The 23,173-nt window shown below is 34.5% G+C and overlaps 2 protein-coding genes across 3 annotated transcripts; both read left to right on the top strand.

Annotated features, from left to right (window-relative positions):
• Nucleotides 1-10,856: 10,856 nt before the first annotated feature.
• LOC18448531 (acyltransferase GLAUCE) lies at nt 10,857-14,577 on the top strand. The gene is made up of 2 exons (XM_011630368.3): nt 10,857-11,379; nt 13,154-14,577. Exons 1-2 carry the CDS (start codon nt 10,924-10,926, stop codon nt 14,048-14,050), a joined length of 1,353 nt encoding a protein of 450 aa, XP_011628670.1. The 5' UTR covers nt 10,857-10,923; the 3' UTR covers nt 14,051-14,577.
• A 3,399-nt stretch (nt 14,578-17,976) lies between these two features.
• Nucleotides 17,977-23,128, top strand: LOC18448532 (putative phospholipid hydroperoxide glutathione peroxidase). 2 transcript variants are annotated; one of them, XM_006858593.4, is made up of 6 exons: nt 18,581-19,199; nt 19,657-19,733; nt 20,763-20,824; nt 20,932-21,050; nt 21,925-22,092; nt 22,792-23,128. In XM_006858593.4, the coding sequence occupies exons 1-6, from the start codon at nt 19,065-19,067 to the stop codon at nt 22,825-22,827; spliced, it is 597 nt and encodes a 198-aa protein (XP_006858655.2). In that variant the 5' UTR covers nt 18,581-19,064; the 3' UTR covers nt 22,828-23,128. The 2 variants fall into 2 exon arrangements, with proteins under 2 accessions (XP_088725555.1, XP_006858655.2); XM_088869429.1 differs by lacking the exon at nt 20,763-20,824 and having other exon boundaries at nt 17,977-19,199.
• The last annotated feature ends 45 nt before the right edge of the window (nt 23,129-23,173 follow it).

The raw sequence follows: 23,173 nt of genomic DNA, 5'->3' as shown, positions 1-23,173 counted from the left end.
GGAACTAGTGGGAATTTTTTGTGCTAAAAGATATTTTACTCCCAACTCCATCTAGAATTTATTTTAGGACCCCAAATTCTGGGGGTATAACCTCTTCAACTTATAGATTAACCTCAATTAAAAAAAAAAAAATCTTGATTGTACCCTCTATGTACATGAAAAAATAATGTCTCGAGATTGTATAAAGACCATCTAATTCTTAGATGGTGAAATCGAAGTGTTGGAAAACTTAAAATTCACGATTTTTTTTTTTTTGAGAATAATCATGTATTAATTATTAAGTAGATCCCCAAATTGCATATTGAAAAAATTAAGTTGTTTCATCCTTTATTATGAAATATTATCATCTTTTTTTATTAGTCTGTTGGACTGTTTGGATGGTGTGAATCTATTAAAAGCAAATTTGCATCCTACCTTTTCAAAATTGTCTTGCCAATCTAAAAAGTTTTCTTGCATCCCTCGCATCAGTAAAAAATTTGCTTGCATACAATATCCACCCTAGCTTATCGCTTACAAAATTGAGCTCTAAAACGGGGCATATCGATCCCCCAATTTCGACTACGGGCCAAGTGCTATTTCAAAAAAGATGAGAGATTCAAGAGCGGAGAGATAGTTTGGGAGCTTTGGGGTGAAGGCGGCCAAAGACACCGCCTAGGGCTTGCTATGGATGGTGATTGAGCTTGTTTAGGAGAGCGAAAATGAAAATACTCTATTTATTCAAGAGTTTTTTAGGAGAGCGAAAATAAAAATGCTCTATTTATTCAAGAAGAGAAGGGGTTTCCCATAGGTGTGGTACGAGAGAAAAGGCTTATAGAGATAGAAAGGGTCTACACTTACAAAGATCCGCTTAGGACCTGCGGTTTGAGCTTGTTTTTGGTTTTTTATAGAGAGAAAATGAAAATTTTCTCCTCATTCAAGAAGAGAAGGCTCGCGTTTTCATTCAAGAAGAGAAGGCTCACGTTTTGAATGGGTGAGAAAATGAGGAAGAGAAAGGGTTTCCATGGGTGTGGTATGAAAAAAAAGGCTAGCGTTTTGTATGGATGAAAAGAAGCCATATTTTCATCGAAAAAAATTCTAAGTCTTGCTTAAATTATCCTCACTTTGACATAGATTATTACGTTGAATATGGGTAGAAAACATAGCTCATACGTTACTTGAATATGGGTAGAAAACATAGCTCATACGTTACTTGAATATGGGTAGAAAACATAGCTCATACTTTATTAAAAAAAAGCGAGGTGTTTTAGAATACATAGCTCATACGTTATTGACTTTGGGTAGAAAACATACCTCATACGTTATAAAAAGCGACGTTATAAAAAGCGCGGTATTTTAGAATACATAGCTCGTACGCTATTTGAATATGTGTAGAAAACATACCTGATACGTTATTAAAAAAAGCGAGGTATTTTAGAATACATAGCTCATACATTATTTGAATATGGGTAGAAAACATATCTCATACGTTATTTGAATATCGGTAGAAAACATACCTGATACGTTATTAAAAAAAGCGAGGTATTTTAGGATACCTCTTAATCTCTCTTTTTCCTCTCTCTCATAGCTCATACGTTATTTGAATATGTGTAGAAGACATACCTGATACGTTATTAAAAAAAGCGAGGTATTTTAGAATACATAGCTCATACGTTATTTGAATATGGGTAGAAAACATATCTCATACGTTATTTGAATATCGGTAGAAAACATACCTGATACGTTATTAAAAAAAGGCGAGGTATTTTAGAATACCTCTTAATCTCTCCTTTTCCTCTCCCTCTCACCGCTTCGTTCCTTGGACAGCTTGGACATCATTCAGATGCACTTCCAAACCATCAACTAGGATGAAGGGTAACAAGTGAGGGACTTTTAAATATTTAATCCTTCATCTCATTCTAATTGCTCCCAAATCATCTTTCTCTCTCTAGCATCTCTCTCTCTCTCTCTCTCTCTCTCTCTCTCTCTCTCACTAGCATTTGCTCAAGAATCTCTCCCTCAATTGCCCCTCTCTCTAGGGTGTCTCCCAAATGAGCTACCCTTAAATTACTTTAGCACTAGAACCTTTCACTGTTATTATGATCCCACTAGTTTTTGCTCAAAACTTATGCTAGGAATATTTTTATGTCCCAAATTTTAGGGATGTGATCTCTAAAACCTATCCCAAGATTGCACAAGAACTGTCTAATTCTGGAAGGGCAAGATCTTGTTTAAAAACTCAAAAACTATTTTTTATTTTAAACAAATTTGAATAAAAAAAAAAAATCCAAGTAGTTATTTTGCCTGAGGTAGTTGCTGGACAATATGGTCCTATAGAAACATGCTATATATATATATATATATATATATATATATATATATATATATATATATAGATGTGTATGTGTGTGTTAATAAATATTAATCCATTTGATAGGAATTATAATTATATCTATTTGAAATAAACTAATTTTTTGATGATTTATTATCAGATTCACTAAGTATGTGCTCTATATTATGGACTCATGTCTAGACTTTTTATGTGTGTCGACACAAGATGTTTAATCTGAGACTTTAAAAACCTAGATAATTTTTTAGCTTTTCAACTTGAAATTTCAATTAAAACTTTAGAAACCTAGATATTTCTTAGCCTTTCAATTTAAAATTTCAATTAAAACTTTATAAACATAGACACTTCTCAGTTGAAAATTACTTAATATCACTTAAAATCCCACTTCCAATATGCTTGAAATAGTGCATAGGTGTGACATGTAATATCCATGTTAATGCAAATAGAGTACACAGTTTCGCCACAGTAATAAATAATGTCTAAAAAATTGTTCACCTTGGAAGCGCTCCAGTCGAATCGAAATAGGCATCCACCTCCTTTAATCATGACAGGACCTAAGAGTGCGTAAATCATATTAAAACTATTGATTTTAGGAAGATTTTCAATTTCTTAGGCCTTGTAAATTTTTTTAAATTTTATTTATATTTTTAGAAAAAAATTAGCTAAGTCAACCGAACAAACTCAAAACTAGTGGATGGCCGGTTTGATCCACCTCTTTGATTCTTGATACATTACGGAACTAGCTGATGACCGGCTTGAATTTGATATTTGAGACATCGTGTCTATATGGATTACTTGAAACCAATGGTTTAAAAACCGGATCGGTGACCCGGATCGGGCTTTTCAAAAATCGATTCCGATCGGCGAATCGGCGATCCGGATCGGCGAATCGGCGATCCAGATCGAAATCAGGTGAATCGGTCAGAATAAAGCTTCAAAAAAATCCGAAAAAATTATTAAAATTCATTATAAATATTGTTTTTTAGGAATTCAATAAAAAATGAGGGTACTCCATTAAGAATTTTCATGTTTTTGAATGAATATGCGAATATTGATATGTTCTTCCCCTGCATGAACCGCCATTCAACATTTAATTTACATCACACAAAAGGATAAACATAGAATTATCATGGAATAAGTATATCAACATACATGGACTACAATAAAGCATAAAATTAGTAATATACGATCTAAATTAAGATGTAAAAAGTTTAAATTAACCTGACAGTTCAAAAAGAAAAATAATCACCATATGTAATGATAATATGTTGCGGTAGTTCATGTAGTCATATTCGTTGTTATTTGTTATTGCAAAAGGACAATAATATTTTCGTACATATCAATTACAAACATTTAGAATAATACAAAATGCAAGCTCCAAACATGGCTACAACTCAATTATCAAGAACATACATTTTTTGTATTAAAAAATTAATAATAAAAACAATTCTTCAAAGAGCCGGCTAACATTAGTCATTCCAACTAAAAAATCCATGAACAACAGATAAAAAAAATACAGTTTTGTATTGAAAATATAATAACATGCATTTTTTTGCATAAATAATCCATCAACATACAATTTTTTCAACAAAAACTTTAACAATAAAAATTTAAAATATGGTTTAATACCTCATGATAATTAAAACCTTGTCACGATTTTCACATCTTTTCGGAAAATCATTATTTTTCAAAAAATTCGATCATGGAAAAAAAAAAAAAAAATTTACAGCAAACTCAAACAATAAAAATTAAAAATTGGGTTTAAATGTTTAATACATCATGATAATCAAAACTTTATCACGATTTTCACATCTTTTCGAAAAATCATCATTTTTCAAAAAATTCGATCATGGATAAAAAGAAATAAAAAAAAAAAGTACAGCAAATTTTCAAAAAATTCGATCATAGATTAAAAAAAAAAATTAACAAATTTTCAAAAAGTTCGATCATGGATTAAAAAAAAAAAATCATAAATTTTCTAAAAATTTGATCATGGATTACAAAAAATTCGATCATGGATTACAAAAAATTCGCTCATGGATTACATAAAATTCGATCATGGATTACATAAAATTCGATCATGGATTACAAAAAAAAAAAAAACATAAAAAAACAAAAAATTCGATCGTGGATTACAAGAACAGAAAAAAACAATTCGATCATATTACAAAAAATTCAATCATGGGTTACAAAAAAAAAAAAAACACAAAAAATTCGATCATGGATTACAAGTAAAAAAAACAAACATTTCGATCATGGATTACAAAAAAGTCGATCATGGATTACAGAAAATTCTATCATGGATTACAAAAAATTCGATCATGGATTACATAAAATTCGATCATGGATTACAAAAAAGTCGATCATGGATTACAGATAATTCTATCATGGATTACAAAAAATTCGTTCATGGATTACATAAAATTCGATCATGCATTACAAAAAAAAAAAACAAAAAATTCGATCGTGGATTACAAAAAAAGAAAAAAACAATTACATCATGGATAACAAAAAATTCAATCATTGATTACAAAAAACTCTATCATGGGTTACATAAAAAACAAAAAACAAAAAATTCGATCATGGATTACAAAAAAAAACAAACATTTCGATCATGGATTACAAAACATTCGATCATGGATTACAAAAAATTCTATCATGGGTTACAAAAATAAAAAATAAAAAATAAAATTCGATCATGGATTACAAGAAAAAAAAACAAACATTTTGATTATGGATTACAAAAAATTCGATCATAGATTACAAAAAATTCTATCATGGGCTACAAAAAAAAAAAAAAAAAAAAAAAAAAAAAAAAAAAAAAAAAAAAATTGTTCTTCACAGAGTCGTTTTACATAAGCGATTTTAACTCAAAAATTCACCTCCAAGTGAATAAATTACATCCAATTGACTATATTTTCTGATAAACAACAATATAAGGAATCAAAAACCTAAATTTTTAACACATTATTTCAAATATATCATGAAAACAAAATCAAAAGGCGGAAAAAAAAAAAAAAAACAGCGGAATTTGGTTCCGCAGGCATCTCACTGTTCATATCAAATTTCTTGTTGTAATTGATCAGATTACGTAAAATTGAAAAATTTAAATGATACTAGACACAATAAAGATTAAAAACCCTAATTATTGAACTCATTTTGTTCAAAATATGCCGTGAAATAAATCAAATGGCGGAAAAAAAAAAAAACCCAAAGTTCTTACCTGTTTTTGTGAACCGAAGCCTTCAATCTCCAAAAAACTCTGTTTTTCTCAACGATTATCACAAATTAGTAACAAAATATTTTGATTCACAGCTTTAAGATCAATATGCCTACAAATTTTGAAAGATTCATGCCCTATTTGGCATGAAATTTCAGAAATGGCGGAAACCCTAAACCCCGAATTTTTCTTGATCCAAAAACAACCAATTTTTCCACCATTTAATCCTTGAAAAATCTGAATAAAGCTGTTTACAGCCTGAAAAACAGATCACATGCCGAAAAAAACAAAAAAAATGATCAAAAAATGACAAATTTGAAAAAATCCGTGAAGAACACTGTGCAACCCGTGTTCTTCACGGACTCGCCGATTCCGCACAGTGAATCGGAGAGTCACTGTGCGGAATCGTCCGGTTCTCTTTAGAACCGGACGATTCCCGGTTTTTGAACCGATCCGGTACCTTTTTCGTGAATTCCGAGTCGAACCGGGCGAGTCCGGTTCGACTCGGCGATTTTTTAAACGCTGCTTGAAACATAGGGTGAAAAAATGTTTTTCAGTTCTATCATGCAATAGATATATTTCACAAGAATGATTGAAATCCCTTCATTCATTTTGAAAATTTAAAATAACAACGTGTGTTATACTTATTTTAGGTCATGTTTGGTCTGAAAATATTTTTATGTGAGGATGCATTATAGATGGGGCAAGCTTTTTATGTTTCCTTTATTACATAAGATTTGTATACTTCCCCTTATCCAACCGTCCATTCTGAATGGATGGGTAAAATGGTCACAATCACAACGTCACATCTCTATATTATTTTATTTTAATATATTTTTTTACAAACTAGTTTGGCACCAAATTTTAGGCGTCCACTCCTCTCTTAAGCTCGCACCCGTAAACAATATAAAAAATATATTATCAATAAAATGACCATAATACCCCTAAAAATTTCAAGGGGTATTTTGATCATTATATTTTATCAAAAAATTATTGGAAAATTATGAAAGATATACTTAATTTTTGGATTATTGGAAATAAATCCCAAACTTTTGAAAATCTCATCCAAACCCATTTGCTTCATTTTTTGTTTTTTGTTTTTTTTTTTACCAAAATAGCCTTCACGGTAGTCTTAAGATCGTGAAGACATCATGGTAGACTCGCTACCGTCATGGTCATAGGTGGCTTAATGTTTTGAGGCATCACGACATATAAACAACAATGATGGTCGTGAAGAAGCATCACGACACTTAAAAAATCGTGATGGTTGTTAATAGTTCTTATGTCCCATGAAGACAATATAACAGTTAAATTAGAACTGTGATAGTCCAATAAACCATTACAGTTCTTTAAGTGCCGTGATGCTTCAAAACTATATTTGACTTATAATGCGTCACGACCATCATGGTTTTTAATAGACCGTGACGCCTTCACTGTTCTAAGACTATCGTGAAGGCTATTTTTGTCCACTCACCCAAAAAAAGGGCATGAATGAAGTTTTGAAAAGTTTGGAGTTTATTTCTAATAATAAAAAATTAAGGTATATTTTTTGGTAATTTCTCAAATTTTTTTTAATATTTTTTATGTGCACCCCATTGAGATGATGGAAGGTATCAAATTTCATATTCATATAAGTATAGAAAAAATGATTAAAAATAAAATACTCTAAGACATCAAATCTAGATCAAATAGCCAGTGGCTTACTTGATCTAAATTACATAGCTGGATGGAGGGAGAAGTATACATCTTCTGTGTAGTAGGGGCAGATGAAGATTTTAAGTATTAATATAGGGGAAGATGAAGATTTTAAGTCTTAAATAGTACATCATCTAACATGTCATCTGTGTTGAAGACATTCATTATACAGGGAGATTAGATTTATGCATATCTCAATATACATGCCATTTTCAAGGTTTTTAGAGCTTAGTGCCCTCATATACTAAAGACGGTTACACTGATATAATATATAGGGTGTCGTTTCTATAACGTGGCAACCTTAAACAATCCAATTAAGGCACACCTTCAAATTTTAACATAACATATAATTTAATGTAAAATATTTTTAGGATTATCTCAAAAATCTATTTTTATATCTAATTATAAAATTTTAAACTTAAAAAATAGTTAAAGTCAAGTAGATCTATAAACATATAAAAATCTTGAAAATGGATGGTCTAGATAATATGTTGTAAGTTGTACTATTTCTAGGACTCAAAATATTTTTATTTTTCATAGTCATACATCTCAATTTTGAGATGATTAATCAGAGGGCTTTTCGACATTAAAACAACCTCTTCATATGGATTTTTGAGGTACATATGTAGTTCTACATTGTAGCAACCTTATACAAACTTTTTCCTAATATATAATATAATATAACTTGGAGCCCGCCCTCGCTCCAGGTATAGGCATTAGATCCGATATGGTGCGGGTCTCCTATATATATTCGAGTCGACCCCAACATAGAGAAAGTAGGATTGGACCCTATTATGGGGACCCATGTGATAGAAGGGCAAGGCACCGAAACATAGAGAAATTAATGGCCAAAAAATATTCAGGAATATGTTCCCTAGAATGATAATTTTTGCTAGTTTTGTTAAAGAGATTGTGTACAATGAGATCATTTACCTCTCGTATAAAGAGATCATAATTATTTATTACCGTCTAATATGAAATCTGATAGCTTGGGTGTGCCATAGAGTTTTAAAAAATTTCTTTTGAACTTTGAGTTTGGTCATTGGAATACATGCAACCACCTTATTTCGCATCCAATGATCAAGATTAATTATGACCACCTTGTACCAAAAGTAAATGGTTTCAGTATATACATTTCTTTTGTTAAATAGTGTAGATAATATGGTTAGAACTAGAAATTATCAACTATTTTTTCCTTCATCTTCTTCAATATTTCGTTAAGTGAATCTGAAAACATTCAAACAAGTACAAATATTCATAACTAAAATTTGGAATATGATAAAAATATACCTACTTTTAAGTATATAAATGTATTGCTCATATGGGGAGCATTCATACTTGATGGTATTTTTTTTGAAAAACAGCTGGTTTCAAAGTAGCCACATAATTAAGCTTCTATGCTCGGTGGTTGGGGCATCAAGATCCTGACCATGTGGGCTTGTATGCCTAGCCTTTTGATTTAATTGATGTGAAACTTGTTACATTTGTTGCATAATTTAGAAAAATTAGGTAAATAAAAAACGTAAGGGAAAATATTAATAAAACAGTTAAACCACATTATAAAATAAGATAATCAACGAATGTATTAATAAAGTGGTTATCCTTCTTATCATTTCATTTAGGTACCTCATCAACTATTTTGTTAAACCACGCTTAACCTGCCCTTGTTCCAGGATAGGAGCCCTTAAATGGGATAAATCACTGAAGTGTATTTATTTATTCAGGTTATAATTCTAGAGCAAGAGCAATTTGGGTATTTTTTAATCCTTTTTTTAAGGAGAGTTATCCATTTCAAGGGGCCGTTTATTGTTAAAGCCAAAAGATTCCATGCTCCCAAGGGCACACACTGTCAATTTAATCCCTCAGGCAAAACCCAGTCTAGGAGTAATTTTAGGACCTCAAATTTTGGGATGTAACCTCTTCAACCCATACACTATACTTGATACAAAAAGTTTCCAATTTGAACTCTCTATGGGCTTGAAAAAATAATACTTCAACATTGAATAGAAACCTTGCAATTTTAAAAGGTTAAGATATGTGTTAGAAAACTCAAAAATCAAAATTTTTTTTTTCTTTTGAATGTAATTATCTATTGATTTTAAGCAGTTTCCAAAATTTCGGATAAAACCACTGTTCCCAAGTTGGTCTTATGCCCGAGGGAGTAACTATACAATATGCTCCTGTCGGAGCATGGTATACACGCTCATTGTTAAAATTATTAATATAACTACTGCATCATTTCTTATCTGGTGGTTTGGCCATTTTGAGAAAATCTTTTACATATAAGAAAACTTTAGGGCAGGAAGGAATTTCCTTATTCAGGCCACCTACTCCCTATTTGTTGGTTGGATATGGCTGCAGTTCTATCAAAATAAATAAAGCTTCATCTCATAATTCATCAAAAATAATTCAAGTATTAGAAAAACTTTAAATAGATCATCAGTGAAAAAAAAAAGGATTTTAAGCTATAAAAATCATTTATATTGTAACAAATTATCTAAACGGTCCATTTCACCCTAAAATTAAGTGTTTATAGATCCGCAAGATCTGTACCATCTTTTGAGTTTTAAATTTTATTTTCGGGTGGTGGAGAGTGATTTAGATCTTTAATGGAGATTTTCATTGCTAAAAGTGGATTCAAGACAAGAATTTGAGGTGAGCCTGTATTTTGTTTTTATAAAGCCTAAGCCCTAAGAAACTTCATCCTGTATGGAGGCCGTCTCATTCATCCATTTAAGCCTCTATGATCACTAATAATTCACATGCACCCGTACCAACCATTTAATGGACATCCCAACTAAAAAAAGCAACAGCCTTTACACCCACCAGGAAATGTCTTTATAACCATCAATACCTCATGAAGAGAGCTGAGGACAATAACCCTAAAACCAAACCTAGCACCCTTGACAAAAAAGGTAATCCCCAACCTCACACCCATGCCTCCCTTTGGGGCAAACTTTTTATCGGTTTTTATACACATAAAATTTATAAAAGGCAAATTTCTTATGTTTTTTCTACACCATAAAATTTATATACTTTTCCTTATCCAACTATTCATTTTGAATGGAGGGCTAAGATTGTCCCAATCATAATGTCATATTTCTACACTAGTTTATTTTTAATTTGTTCTATAAACTATTTTGACACCAACTTTTGTATGTCCAATCCTCTATTAAGCTCGCACTAGCAATATATATATATATATAAAATTTCAATAAAATAAAATAACCAAAATATTCTTGAAAGTTTTAAAGGGTATTTTGGTCATTATATTTTATCAAAAAATTATTTCTAATATTTTTTATAGATGCACCCCAATGAGAAGATGGCAGATAACAAATTTCATATTCATATAATTTGTATAAAAAAACAAAAAATAAAGTACTTTAAGACGTCAGATCTAAGATCAAACAATGAGTGGCTCTCTTAAGCAAAATTGGATGGTTGGATAGTAGGGGAAATATAGGTCTTCTATGCTGTAGGAGAAGTATAGAAACCTTTTTTATTTATAAATGTCTGAGGTTTCGACCGAATGTCGGTAAATCTCACAAGTCCCTATCTACTCCGGTGACTTTAAAACCATTATAAATTTGGGTATTTGCCAAAGTAGGAGATGTACTCTCCAAGATCACTAAGACTGCACTAGAGTCTTGTACTTGGTTTTTCCCCCTAAGAGAACTCCATGGATGCCCAATGCCAAGCTCAAGCTCCCCTTGTTGAAGACCTTAAGGTCACAATTGAAAGGTCATCGATAGTCCTCCCTTTCGAGAAAACCCCAAGGAGTTCCATGTTCCTCTCTAACATAGACCAGATCCTCACCTTCAACGTCGAGACCGTGCATTTTTTCCCGGCCAATCCTGAATACCACCAGAAGATTGTTGTCGAACTGTTCGAGTCGGCTCTCTCTAGACTCCTCGTGCCATATGATTTCATGGCTGGCCGGCTCCACTTCAATGAACATTCACGTCGGTTTGAGATCGACTGCAACTCGGCGGGAGCCGAGTTCATCGTGGCCTCTAGTGATCTCACATTCTTGGAAATTGGAGACCTTGTGTATCCTAACCCTGCATTTAGACAATTTGTCCCTCAATTATCAAACTCAAAAGACTTGGCAGATCTTCCTCTTTGTCTCCTACAGGTACAATATACTATGGACTATGGTTCATGTGCTTTCTTCTTCTTTGCAAAATTTTCTTTACTTTTCCCTTTTTTTTTTTTTTTTTTTTTGGGTAAGTCAAGATTGTTGTTATGAGGTAGACCTATCTACTACTCCAAATGTGTTTCTTTGTTAAGGTCTCTTTTGGGGTGACTTTGTTAGGACTATTTGGTTTGATGTGCCCTAACATTATGTGACAAGAACAATTTAGGGGCACTTTTATGGATTCCTTTTGATGATTGTTGAGGTGTTTTGGTTTTCTTTTGAAAGTTTAAAGGGATAAAATATAGAAAAGTGTTTTATGCGGAGGGGATGGGATGCGTACACAAATCTATCTTAAGGATAGATGCAGAGTTGTGGTCTCTCCAAAAAAAAGTAAAAAATGATGGTTTAAAATTTTTTCAAAAAAATATATTTTTAATTTTTTAAAATTATGTTTTTCCACATTCATGATCTCCAGATTAGGGATGATTATACCTAAAAGGTCTAAAATCCATCTCAATCTCCATATTAGGGATGATTATAATCTCAATCTCCATATTAGGGATGATTATACCTAAAAGGTCTAAAATCCATCTCAAAATGAATCATGAAGAAGAGGTCGCATATCAGCATATGAGTCCAAGGACTCATAAAAGCCAATATTTGTTTTTGTGATGGGTTTTGCACCCTAACGACCACCTTGCCCAGAGATGGAGGAACTTGTCACATGGTTTACTTTATATTGTTTCCTAGAATTCCACAAAACCAATACAAGTTTGTGGAAACAGATCTTAAGTAAACCATGCAAAAAATAGAAGAAGAAGAAATTTCAAAAAAGAAATCCACAAACTTAAAAATAACATTTTATTTTTCTTTTTGTATTTAGGAAATAGGTTTTCACCAAAAGAAATAAAGCAAAACCATGGATATAATTTCCTGGAAAAAAAAGTAAAGAAAATAAATAAATTTTTGCCTCAATAAGTGGAAAGAAAAAAATTATTATCACAGGTGCTTATATGAATGCTGAGCACCTAGTTTTAATGAGTATAAGGATTAGGACATCCAAACTAAGTTTCTATAGTATGTGATATACCAACAAGCCAAAAGATTTCATGCTCCTGTGGGAGTATATTGTCTATTTACTCTCTTGGATGAAACCAATCTAGGTGTAATTTTAAAGATCTCAAATTTCAGGAAAGTAAACTCTTCAATCCATGGAATAACCTCAATAAAAAAAATAAAATAAAATAAAATCCAAATCGCACTTTCTATGCACTTGAAAAAGGTAATGTATCAAGATTGAAAAGAGTATCCAATTTTTTGACAGTGAAATCTATGTGTTTAGAAAACTCAAAATTCAATTTTTTTTCCTTTTAGTGGTTCCTAAATTTCCCGATGTTCTTCAAATAGATATTTTGACCGAGGGAGTAGGTATTTGAAAATATAAATAATATGGGTAAGTTAAATACAGTAATTTTCAAAATAGGATATTTTTCTCAAAAAAATGCCTTAATTAAAAGAGTCAACCCTTTTTAAGACTTTTTGCCCCTTTTGTTCTATTTTTTTTCACCTTTCTTTTTATTTATTTATTTTTGATATATTAATAGATAAGAATGGAACGTTTGACCTTACGTTATGGCTCCACCACCTAAAGCGGCCCCGTTCCTAAACTTGTATATCTATCTATCTGTCTCTCTTATTGTGACTATGCAGTATTAACCACCCAAGGTCTTAAACTTTTACAGCACTTAGCATGTCTGTCGCTTGGTTGCAGGTGACATGGTTCAAATGCGGCGGTTTTGTGATGGGCCTCTCGACAAACCATGCAACCTTTGATGGTATTTCGGCAAAAACGTTCATCCAGAACCTGGCGTCCCTCACAGCTAGCACCACCTTGGCAGTGCAGCCATACACTAACCGAGAGCCCCTTCGAGCTCGCTCTCCACCCCTTGTCTCGTTTCCCCACCCTGAGCTCTTTGAGTTTCCTAGCCTCCACTCTCCGGCAAACCTTGACAATGGCTTGATCGGTCCCCCAGCCGTTGCAGAAGACCACCACTTCAAAGTCTTTAGACTAACCGGAGAGGATATCGATTCCCTTAAGCAGAAGGCTAGACAGGGTGGCGCACTGGAGTCATGCACGAGCTTCAATGTAGTGGCAGCGCACCTCTGGCGTTGCAAGACACTGGCTACCGGACGGGGGAATGAGCAGTCCACCTTGTTGTATGCGGTCGACATACGTCGGAAATTGAAGCCCCCTCTTCCGCACGAATATGCAGGAAATGCAGTGCTAGCAGCTTATGCTATAGCAGAGCTTTCGGAGCTGAGGTATGGCACCTTCAGCAACATCGTTGAGAAGGTCTGGGAGGGACCACGGAGAATTGATGATGAGTACGCGAGGTCGGTCATCGACTGGGGCGAGGAGCACCGGGGAGTCCCGCGAGGGGACGTCTTCGTGTCATCGTGGTGGCGGCTAGGGCTCTCAGAGGTGGACTACGTTTGGGGCAGGCCCAAGTACACTTGCCCTGTTGTGCATGCTACTAAGGACATCATCTTGTTGTTCCCTGATATACAAGGGATGAGTAGTAGCAAGGGGGTAAATTGTTTGGTAGCCTTGCCAGAAAAGGAAATGGAGGTATTTCAAAAACTATTCAAAGATTTCTTGAATGCATAATGGTGGATATGGAAAAAAGGACCCTTTTTTTTAGGCCAAAACAAGAGAAGGGAGTAAGGGCATTGCAAAAAAAAAAAAAAAACTGTGTTTATTTTGCAGAAAAGTATATGGTATGGCTTTTTAATTTTGGCACAAAAAAATTACAATTACTTTTAGTCGTTGCAGGTAAAATCGGGCAATTGAGGTGTCTTATTAAGAGCTTTTAGTCTTAAATAAGCATTTTTGAACATCATGAGATATACTTAATTACCTGATTTTACAATCAACAGCTAAGATTAATCGTGACCGTACCAACTATAAAAAGCCTTACAATATATGACCCCTCTTTGTGTGAGAATTGTATGCTTTTAGTGTTTGTGTTTTAGATTGGGATGAGATTTCATTAAACCCCTCAAACAAACGCCTTGCCTTTGTTACTGTTAAATTGTTTAGTCAAGGGGGAGATGTTCCATATAGGCAAGTGTGTGAAATGCATTTTGAAATTATTGATGTTTGTTGATAATGAATCGTTGAAATTTTGACTCTTATATTACCATTGAATGTATTGCATACTGTACACAGGGCATCCCCCATCCATTTCCAATTTGGACAGTGGCGATCAGCTGTCCATCAGTGAGAACTGAGGGTGCTCCCGAATGGCGTGTACTTGTAGAATCTGGTGCTATAGTACGAGAGAGAAACTATGAAAATTTGCCGAGCCTCTTTGGTTTAATGGATAGGGCTAGCAAGGGGCCAAGCCAGCCCTGGCCTTTAGGGCTAGGCCACTCAGCCCATTGCCACCCTTATTCACAGAGAGAGCGAGTCATGAATATTTACATTCCCACTTGCTTGTTGGTAAGGCTGGGCTGGCAACGGCGCAAGCCATACCTAGCTTGTGGCCCACCCAGGTCCCTATAAGGCTTGCTCTGCATGGCTTGGCCTAGACAGGCTAAAGGGGTTTGGCCCACAACCGGTCCGATCTAGGCCTCATAGATTAAGAAAAAAAACAAATAAGCAAAATAACAAGCTTTAGTTGGGCTAGGTTGGGTCAAGTTATGGCCTTGGCGTAAGCCCAACTTGGCCCGGTAGCCACGTTGGTCTAGCCTTGGCCTGGACCCGGCCCTCAATTTAGTAAGGAAGAATAAAATATGCAAATATTATTGTCAAAAAATAAATAAATACAAGTATTAACAAATATACACAAAATTGGCCTCAACCACTTCTCTCCCACAAACTATATTTCATTTCACGTTTGACAATTTTCGCTATGAGTTGGAATCGTACGAGGAGCACCTAACCCTTAAGACGACACCCGCACCTATGTCATCAGTGTCAAGGATGTGAGGATTGTCAAAAAGGAGGAAGGGGGCATTGCATTTCTCACTTATGGTTTGAAGTGTTTCCCCATCTTTCACAATATACAATTCATCACACCTCCCATTTCTCAAAGGCCTAGCCCCATGACAAACCATAGCAATTGATTGAAAAGCCAAAAGCAATAGGAAAACCTTTCTTATCTTCATCACTATCTTTCTTTCTCACTTCTTTAAAGGCAACAAGAAAGAGGGTTTTTCTTCCTCCTTGAAGGGATGCCTGGTTTGTTGTTTTTCTGTTGTTTTTTCCAGAGAGAGAGAGAGAGAGAGAGAGGTGCAAATGCATGGTTTTTTGGATGATGGGATTGGGGAGTTTTATAGATGGAGGGGTGAGAGGGGAGCAGGTCACCTACGGCAAGTAAATGTGTCGCCAAAGGCGACTTCTTTGGCATGAAGGATTATGTAACCGTCTTTGCTTCTTTCCTTTGTCAAAGCCATCATCTCTCTCTCTCTTCCTCAATTATTAACTTAGGACTTGTGATCTTGGATTTGTTATATAAGTGAAGCAATAGGCTGGGCTCAGGCTAGCCCCTCTTGCCAAGGTTGGGCCCATTTATAGGGTTGGGCTGAGTTGTGCCGATATAAATTAGACCTTGTATAAAAAATTCATTAAGAAAAAAAAGGTTAAGCTGGCTGAGATGTGCCATGACTAGGGCTGAGAATTTACCCAGTTCAGATCCGAAACGTGAAATTGTTATCCTATCCATATGTAAAATTTGGATTTGAATTACTATTTGGGTATAAGTGGATTTGATCCAGATCCTACTTGGTTATTAAAATAATATATATATAAAAGTTATCACATGGGTATGAGATTTGACTTTTCTATATATCCGTACCAAATTTAATGGTGATCCTTTGAGGTCCTACACACATGGGTGGGGGAGGGTCCTATAGGATCCTATGTAGGATCTATATAACGGTGGCTTCGGGGAACTCGTAGTGGAAATCTGCTCGGTTTCGTGATCAGCCCTACGAAGGTCCGGCCTATGCTGCGAGCAGAATCTACCACAATGTATATATATATATTTAACTTTTAAAGACCTAATCCCTATTCTAGATTGGATTGTGGAACTGATCAAATTCGGATCCTATATATACTTTTCGAATCGAAATCTGGATATGAGTGGATCCATACCCAATCCGAAAAATTATCAGTCCTAAGCATGGCCACTTGCCCAGACTTAGAACGGCCTAGACACTAGGCTTAAATTTTCCAGCCCTAAGTTCAAATTTAGATGCCTATGCCGTGCCAACATTGGCCCTGGCTCAACCCTTGTCCCTAAATGGCAGCGCAGGGCTAGGCCGAAAACAAATGAAAAAAGAACAGAAAAAAAGACAAGAAAAAAAAAAAAAGGGCCGCACCAGGTTGGCATTGGCCCTAACCCAGCCCTTAGGTCGCTGTACCTTTTTAGAGCCGGTGGGGTCAGTCGGCCCGGCCCATTACCAGCCCTAGAGCTAAATGACGACACATTGCCACCCTCCTAAACCCGTGTGGAGCCTCTCTTTAACCGTTTTCCCAGTCAAATCATGAAATCCCTCTCTTTAGTCTTCGGTGGGTCAAAATTATGAAGTTAGATTCTCATACGTTGAGTTTGAAAGGTATCTCCCTCACTTGTGATATGCATAATGAACACGTCAAATCGTCAGTTTCTAGAAATATGCTCTCCTTTGTCATTAAATCAATTTCAGCCGTCTGATTTCAAATCTCACAACTAGTTGGTATAATGATCTTTTGTATCAAAGATACATAGTCTTAATATATATACTCCCATCGTAAAAGGTTAGCCGTTAGGTCAATAACCGATGCTTTAGAGATCAAGACTACCAAAGTAAAAAAAACGGTCATTTATATAGGGAAAAAGTTCATATAAATTAGGGCGCACTTTAAAAATTTGACAAAAAGAGCTTATTTTGATGCCCAAATATCTTCAAATTGATCATCTCGACCTCAAGATGCATAAATAAGAAAAAGAAATAGATTTTTAGGTTTGGAAATAGTGTATCTTGTAATGCATTTTTTTGACCGTCAATTTTCAAGATTTTCATAGATATGCTCGATCTACACTATTTTTGAAGCTTTAAATTTTATAATTAGAGATGAAAGTATATTTTAAAGCTATAACAAAGATTTCAAATAACGAAACTATATTTCTCGATTCTATTTGAAGGTGTGCTTTTCTTTAATTGTTTAAAGCCTCGACTCTATACAAACTGCCCTTTACATATAACCACATAGCACTATTGTTTGTTATCTAATGGGTCTCATACATACAAATCGAACTTGAGGGGTATTATTGCAATCATGAATACGTTAACCATTCAAGTCCGATCCCGAATAGTGAGCAGCTCTTATTAGATTCGGAGATGCGGCTCCTAAAAAATTTTCCTCAATAAATAAAAAAAAAAAAAAGAAAAAAAAAATAGGATTAGCTAGGAGCTAAAAAAACGCCTCAAGTCCATTGTCACCCGGAAATGAGATTTGCCTCCTCTTTCTGGAATTAAAATCAACCATACAAAAAATTCACTATAAGAGGTTGTTTCGATGTCCTAAAATCTTCAAATCAATCATCTCGACCTCAAGTTGCACGAACATGAGAAACAAATAGATTTCAAGTCTTGAAAGTAGCGCATATTGTAATGCATCTTTTAGGCTGTTAGTTTTCAAGATTTTCAAGTATTCACATATCTTCTCGATGTACACTATTTTTTAAGCTTTAAATTTTATAATTAGAGATGAAATTTTTTCCGGCCGTCACCAAAGTTTCTATTACTGAAACAATATATTTCACTACCATTCAAAGGTGCACCTTATTTTGATTATTTAGAGCCTCAACCTTATACAAACCGCATATTAATTTGATGTATTTAAGATATAGGATGTCCTATCTTTGATCAAACAGCCTTGAACCACCCTCACAAAGTGCATCTCTTTTATGGGCCCACTATTATCTCAGGCTTGGCTAAAGTTCTCATCATCTTGGGACTGAATGTTGCATGGTCTTGATCTCATATTTATAATTAATTTGGTTAGTTAATATGCAGACTATAAATAGTTGGGATAAGACCCATGTGCATGTCTTGGAAAAGCCAACACATGCACATGAGATTTTATTTTCATTAACTCAATTCAACAAACTCAAACCAAATTTATTTTCATTCAACTGTATTCAAGAACCTCAACCAAATGCATTTATCAAGTCATTTCATTTCCCCCAAGAAAGATTATATATGATCCCGCGGGAGCACATGAAACTTGGCCCCCTTTTTTCTTTCTCTTTTTCTCTCTCTCTATGTCAGGGGAATGCCCTTTTTATGTCTATATTTGCCTCTCTCAAAACTTTCTGTGCAATAAATTGGACTCAAGAATTTCACTTTAGAGAGCCCTTTCCCTTCTCTTTCTTAATAATATTCTTTTCTGATTTTGTTGTGGCATTTGAATGATTCTAGTTTGGGGAAAACTTGTCGGGCTCTTGTGTTTTAATGTATATGGACTTGTTGACATATACTTATTTGATTTACTTTTAAATTTTTTTTGTGCAGTTTAATATTTGATTGCACTCTCTCTGTCTCTCTTCATTTTTGTTTTTTAATTTGGGTCCTTTTTTTTTTTTTTTTTACCACTGTGGTATTTGTTGTCGTGTTAGACAGAGCTTGGCCATATGAATTGGTTTATCGCTGTTTTTTGTGCGATTTTTGCTTTGTTAGTCTATTACAGAAAACCCCACCTCTCTGTTCCTACAATGGCGGAGGATAGAACCCAACAGCCCAACTCACTCTATGATTTCACTGTCAAGGTACTCTCTCTCCCCTCCCCCTTTTGTTTTTTCCTTAGTTTGATAGTTGATGCCTTTATCTCAATCTCAAGGTCTTGTTTTTCGTAGTGAGTTTCTTGTAGAGTTTAGATTAGTCTCATTGGGGTAGGACTAAAATGTTTCTTCTAGGTAATCAAATATTGTGTGTGTGTGTGTTTTTGATTTGGTTTGGTTTTAAGGTAGATTGATCTCTCTCTCTCTCTCTCTCTGTGATTTCATCTTTCTGTTTTTTTGTTCTTTCTCAGCTGTTTGGTACTATATCTTAGAGGCCTGTTTTTGCCATTGGGTTTTGTGAGCAGTTTCTTCTCATGTTTTGTCATGTTCATATGAGTTGGTTTTGTTCTTCTTTTCAATGATTGGGATTGGGACAGATAGAAAACTCGGCGGTTAAATTTCTCATAAGATTATCGTAATACTTAGAAAATACTTCGAATTTCAGGATATCCGCGGAAATGAAGTTTGCATGAGCAATTACAGAGGAAAAGTGCTTTTAATTGTCAATGTTGCTTCTAAATGGTAATCCATCTATTCCTTTATCTGCTTTTATATCTTCTTCTTGTGAGATTCATTGTTGTTTAGTTGAAGAAAAACTAAAAATCCCCAGGTATTACACATATTTCTGGACTGACTTTTTTATGGTGATCATCGGTCTAGGTGTCATAACCTCATGTTCTACAATCTAATTTCATTTTTAGCTTGTGATACATATAGTTGAATTATTGTCTGGAAGTTTGTTACGAAAAGGAATTTCTGTCAACAGCACACTTTCTCGGCAAACTTTTATTTTTCGATTTTCAATTTATCTTATTTTGTAGACACAACCTTCCCCAGTAATCTTACAGGTCCCTGCAACTGTATCTTTAGATGGTTCTTGGAACAACAATCCAAGAGGACCTTTGTGTATATATGTATATGACCATCTATGTGGTACTTCTCTTTCAAAGACTCCCTAAGCCCACCCTTATAGAGGATAGACATTTTGCAACAGTTGTCGTCCCAGTTGAAGTTTATTAAGATTGACACAAAACATTTGTACCAATCCACTTTGGTTGTCTATGAACCTGAATATTTTTAATTGAAGTTAATGCCATCATTTCTAGCTCCTTTCTCTTCGAGTTTGTCAATTGAGAGCATTGAAAGATGACTTTTGTTGTCGGTTTCGGAAAAAAAAAAGGATTACTTTTGTTGTTGTTCCCTACTTCATTGCTAGCAGCTAAATATGAACTGTCAGTTACCAATCAACAAACTTGTTGATTTATATATGACAAATCCTAACAGCTATTGGTTGAGCTATGTTCACGAATTTTTTGTGCAAAATCAAGAGACTGATTCTCTCATTATAAGATTAAAACTACCTTCAATTACAAAATCAAGATACTGGTTCTCTCATTATGATGTATAAAAATAGGTTAAAACTACCATAAATGTGAAATTTGACTTTCGATGAAGTTATGGTTTGCAGTCTTATGACATGTTTGGATGTTGAGAAAATGGCCATATCGTTGAGCCATAATTGCACAGTATTGTTTCTCATGATACGTGCAGTGGGTTCACAAATTCAAATTACAAGGAGTTGAATGTTTTGTATCAAAACTACAAACATCAAGGTAGTTTGCTTTTCCTTGTTTGCATTGTAGTCCCTAACAACTTCTTTTGACTGCAATTGGAATATATTTGGTTGCTTAATAATGCTAATACTAGTTTTACTTTTCAGGCCTTGAAATCTTGGCCTTCCCATGCAACCAATTTGCAGGACAAGAACCAGGAACAAATGAGGAGATTGAGGAAGTAGCCTGCACAATCTTCAAAGCGGAATTTCCCATCTTTGAAAAGGTCCCTACAATGTTCAAAAGAGGAGAGGTTCCAATGTATTAAGCATAACAAAAACTTTTCAGGACTAGCGACGAATATTACCTTGCCATGTTCTAAAGCATTCTGATTTTTGTGAAACTTGAAAGCCATGGAGTTGTGTTAGGATCTTGATCACAGTCATATATCTCCTAATATTTGTTGGATCTCTAAGGCCTCTTTGTTTGTTTGTTTGTGTCCACGTGTATGCATGTGTGAAATGTACCAAAAGGTCCATACCTCTTTTCTACAGTATTCTCGGTCTACGTCCCAACTGTTGGATCTCCATCGTTTTTTTTTGGGTAATTCAATGGAGAAGACATGCCCCTACCCGTGTTTTTTAAGTAGATTAGGAGTTAGCTTTTTGAAGGTATTAATAGGGTGGTGTTAGCGGTGGGAATGGAAACCACAACATGGTGACTAGGGTATGGGGTGCTACTACCACCACCCAAACCCTTTTCCCAAAAAAAATGGTAAATCAGTGAGGATTTGGGCCCCTACCCTTTGGTGAGACTGGAGTCAAAAACCTCACCATCGGGCTTGGCAATGCTACCACCAAGGCCCTAGGCCATTCTCGTGTTGCATCTCCATCAGATGGTTGAGATTACATGTTAGTCAATGATTTTTTTTTTACAAAGTAGTTTGGGCTGAAATTTTGCAGGTGTCTGCGCCTCACTTGTGCACACCTAAAAACAACAAATTAAAAGAATAAAATAATCAAAATACCCTTGCACACACACACTCTTGTCTGTGTGTGTATGCATATATGTATTGTCTTTTTGTAATTTTGAAATATAGGAGAAATTACCTTTAGGGTCTGAAGCACTACATTGATGGATTTCATTCTTTTTTATCTTAGATTGAAGTGAATGGTAAGAATGCAGCTCCAATTTACAAGTTTTTGAAATCACAAAAAGGTGGGATATTTGGGGATGGCATCAAATGGAACTTCACCAAGTTCTTGGTCGACACAAATGGCAAGGTCATCGAGAGATATGCTCCCACCACTTCCCCCTTGAAAATCGAGGTAAAAACGTTTCACAATTTTAAATATTATGGCTATTATGGGTGATTTTAACTATTATCATTCTTGTCGACAAATTTAAACTGTAATTAATTCTCTATTGCAAATGAAATGTATTAAAGGAAGTGAGAGACGATTATCTTTTATATGGGAAGAATTTTAACAGAGTGAACCCTTTTAATTGAAGGTCTTAGCCATATACAAAGATTTTATGACTGCTTTCCATCAGAAAATTGAATTCTCCATTGCAAATTTGTTCATTTAATTTATTTTTTGCGCTGGATAGACACTTTGAATTTGTATACAGAAAACTAGCCATTTGAGCTTTCATTATTCCCTCGAATTTGATGTTATAGCAACACATAATTTGTCTTATTTTTTCAATTAATATATAATCTTGAGTGAAGAAAACTCTCTAGTGAAGAAAGAAAACAAAAATAAAACTTTCTATACACATCAGTTTTGACCAAAAAACATGAATGGAACTGCTACAAAGCAACACACCTGCACCCAAGAACCCAAACTAATTTGGGAAAAGGGTAGTGGGTTCCCAAGTCCCTCAGGCTTAAAACTTATAAGCCAAAATGCCAATATATTTGTGCGTGGGAGTACAATTTCCTTTTTGGTTTTTCTGTAGTATGATGAGTTTTGTGAGTTCTCAAATAATTGACTAAATTTATGGTGTTTTTCTTTCTTCTGCAGAAAGATATACAGAACCTGTTGGGTGTTTCCTCGTGATCCTGTTACGTTACGCCTTAAGATAAAGTAAATGGACTTGTTAATGACAAGAAGGATGCATTTTTTCTTTTCTTTTTTTTTTTCCTGTTTGTTTGTAGACATGAAACTATGGACTCATTTTGCATTTTGCATTTCCCACATGAATTTCTTTTCTGATCTTTGAATTGTTTTCCATAATACTTGTCCTAAGGCTTTCTCAGTTTTTAGATTTTTCTCTTGACATGTAGGAAAATGTATGTCCATTTTTAAAGGAATGGGCGTTTAAAGTTTCAAAGGAGAAGGATTGGGAGTTTAGGGAAAACCATTAAAGCAACTATGGATCTTGAAAGAGTCCAAGGCTCCTTTT

The sequence above is a fragment of the Amborella trichopoda genome, chromosome 6 (assembly GCF_054954075.1).
Source record: "Amborella trichopoda isolate Santa Cruz 75 chromosome 6, AtrichopodaSantaCruz75HAP2 v2.0, whole genome shotgun sequence".
NCBI classification, from domain to species: Eukaryota; Viridiplantae; Streptophyta; class Magnoliopsida; order Amborellales; family Amborellaceae; genus Amborella; species Amborella trichopoda.
This window is presented reverse-complemented; position numbering and strand designations above follow the sequence as displayed.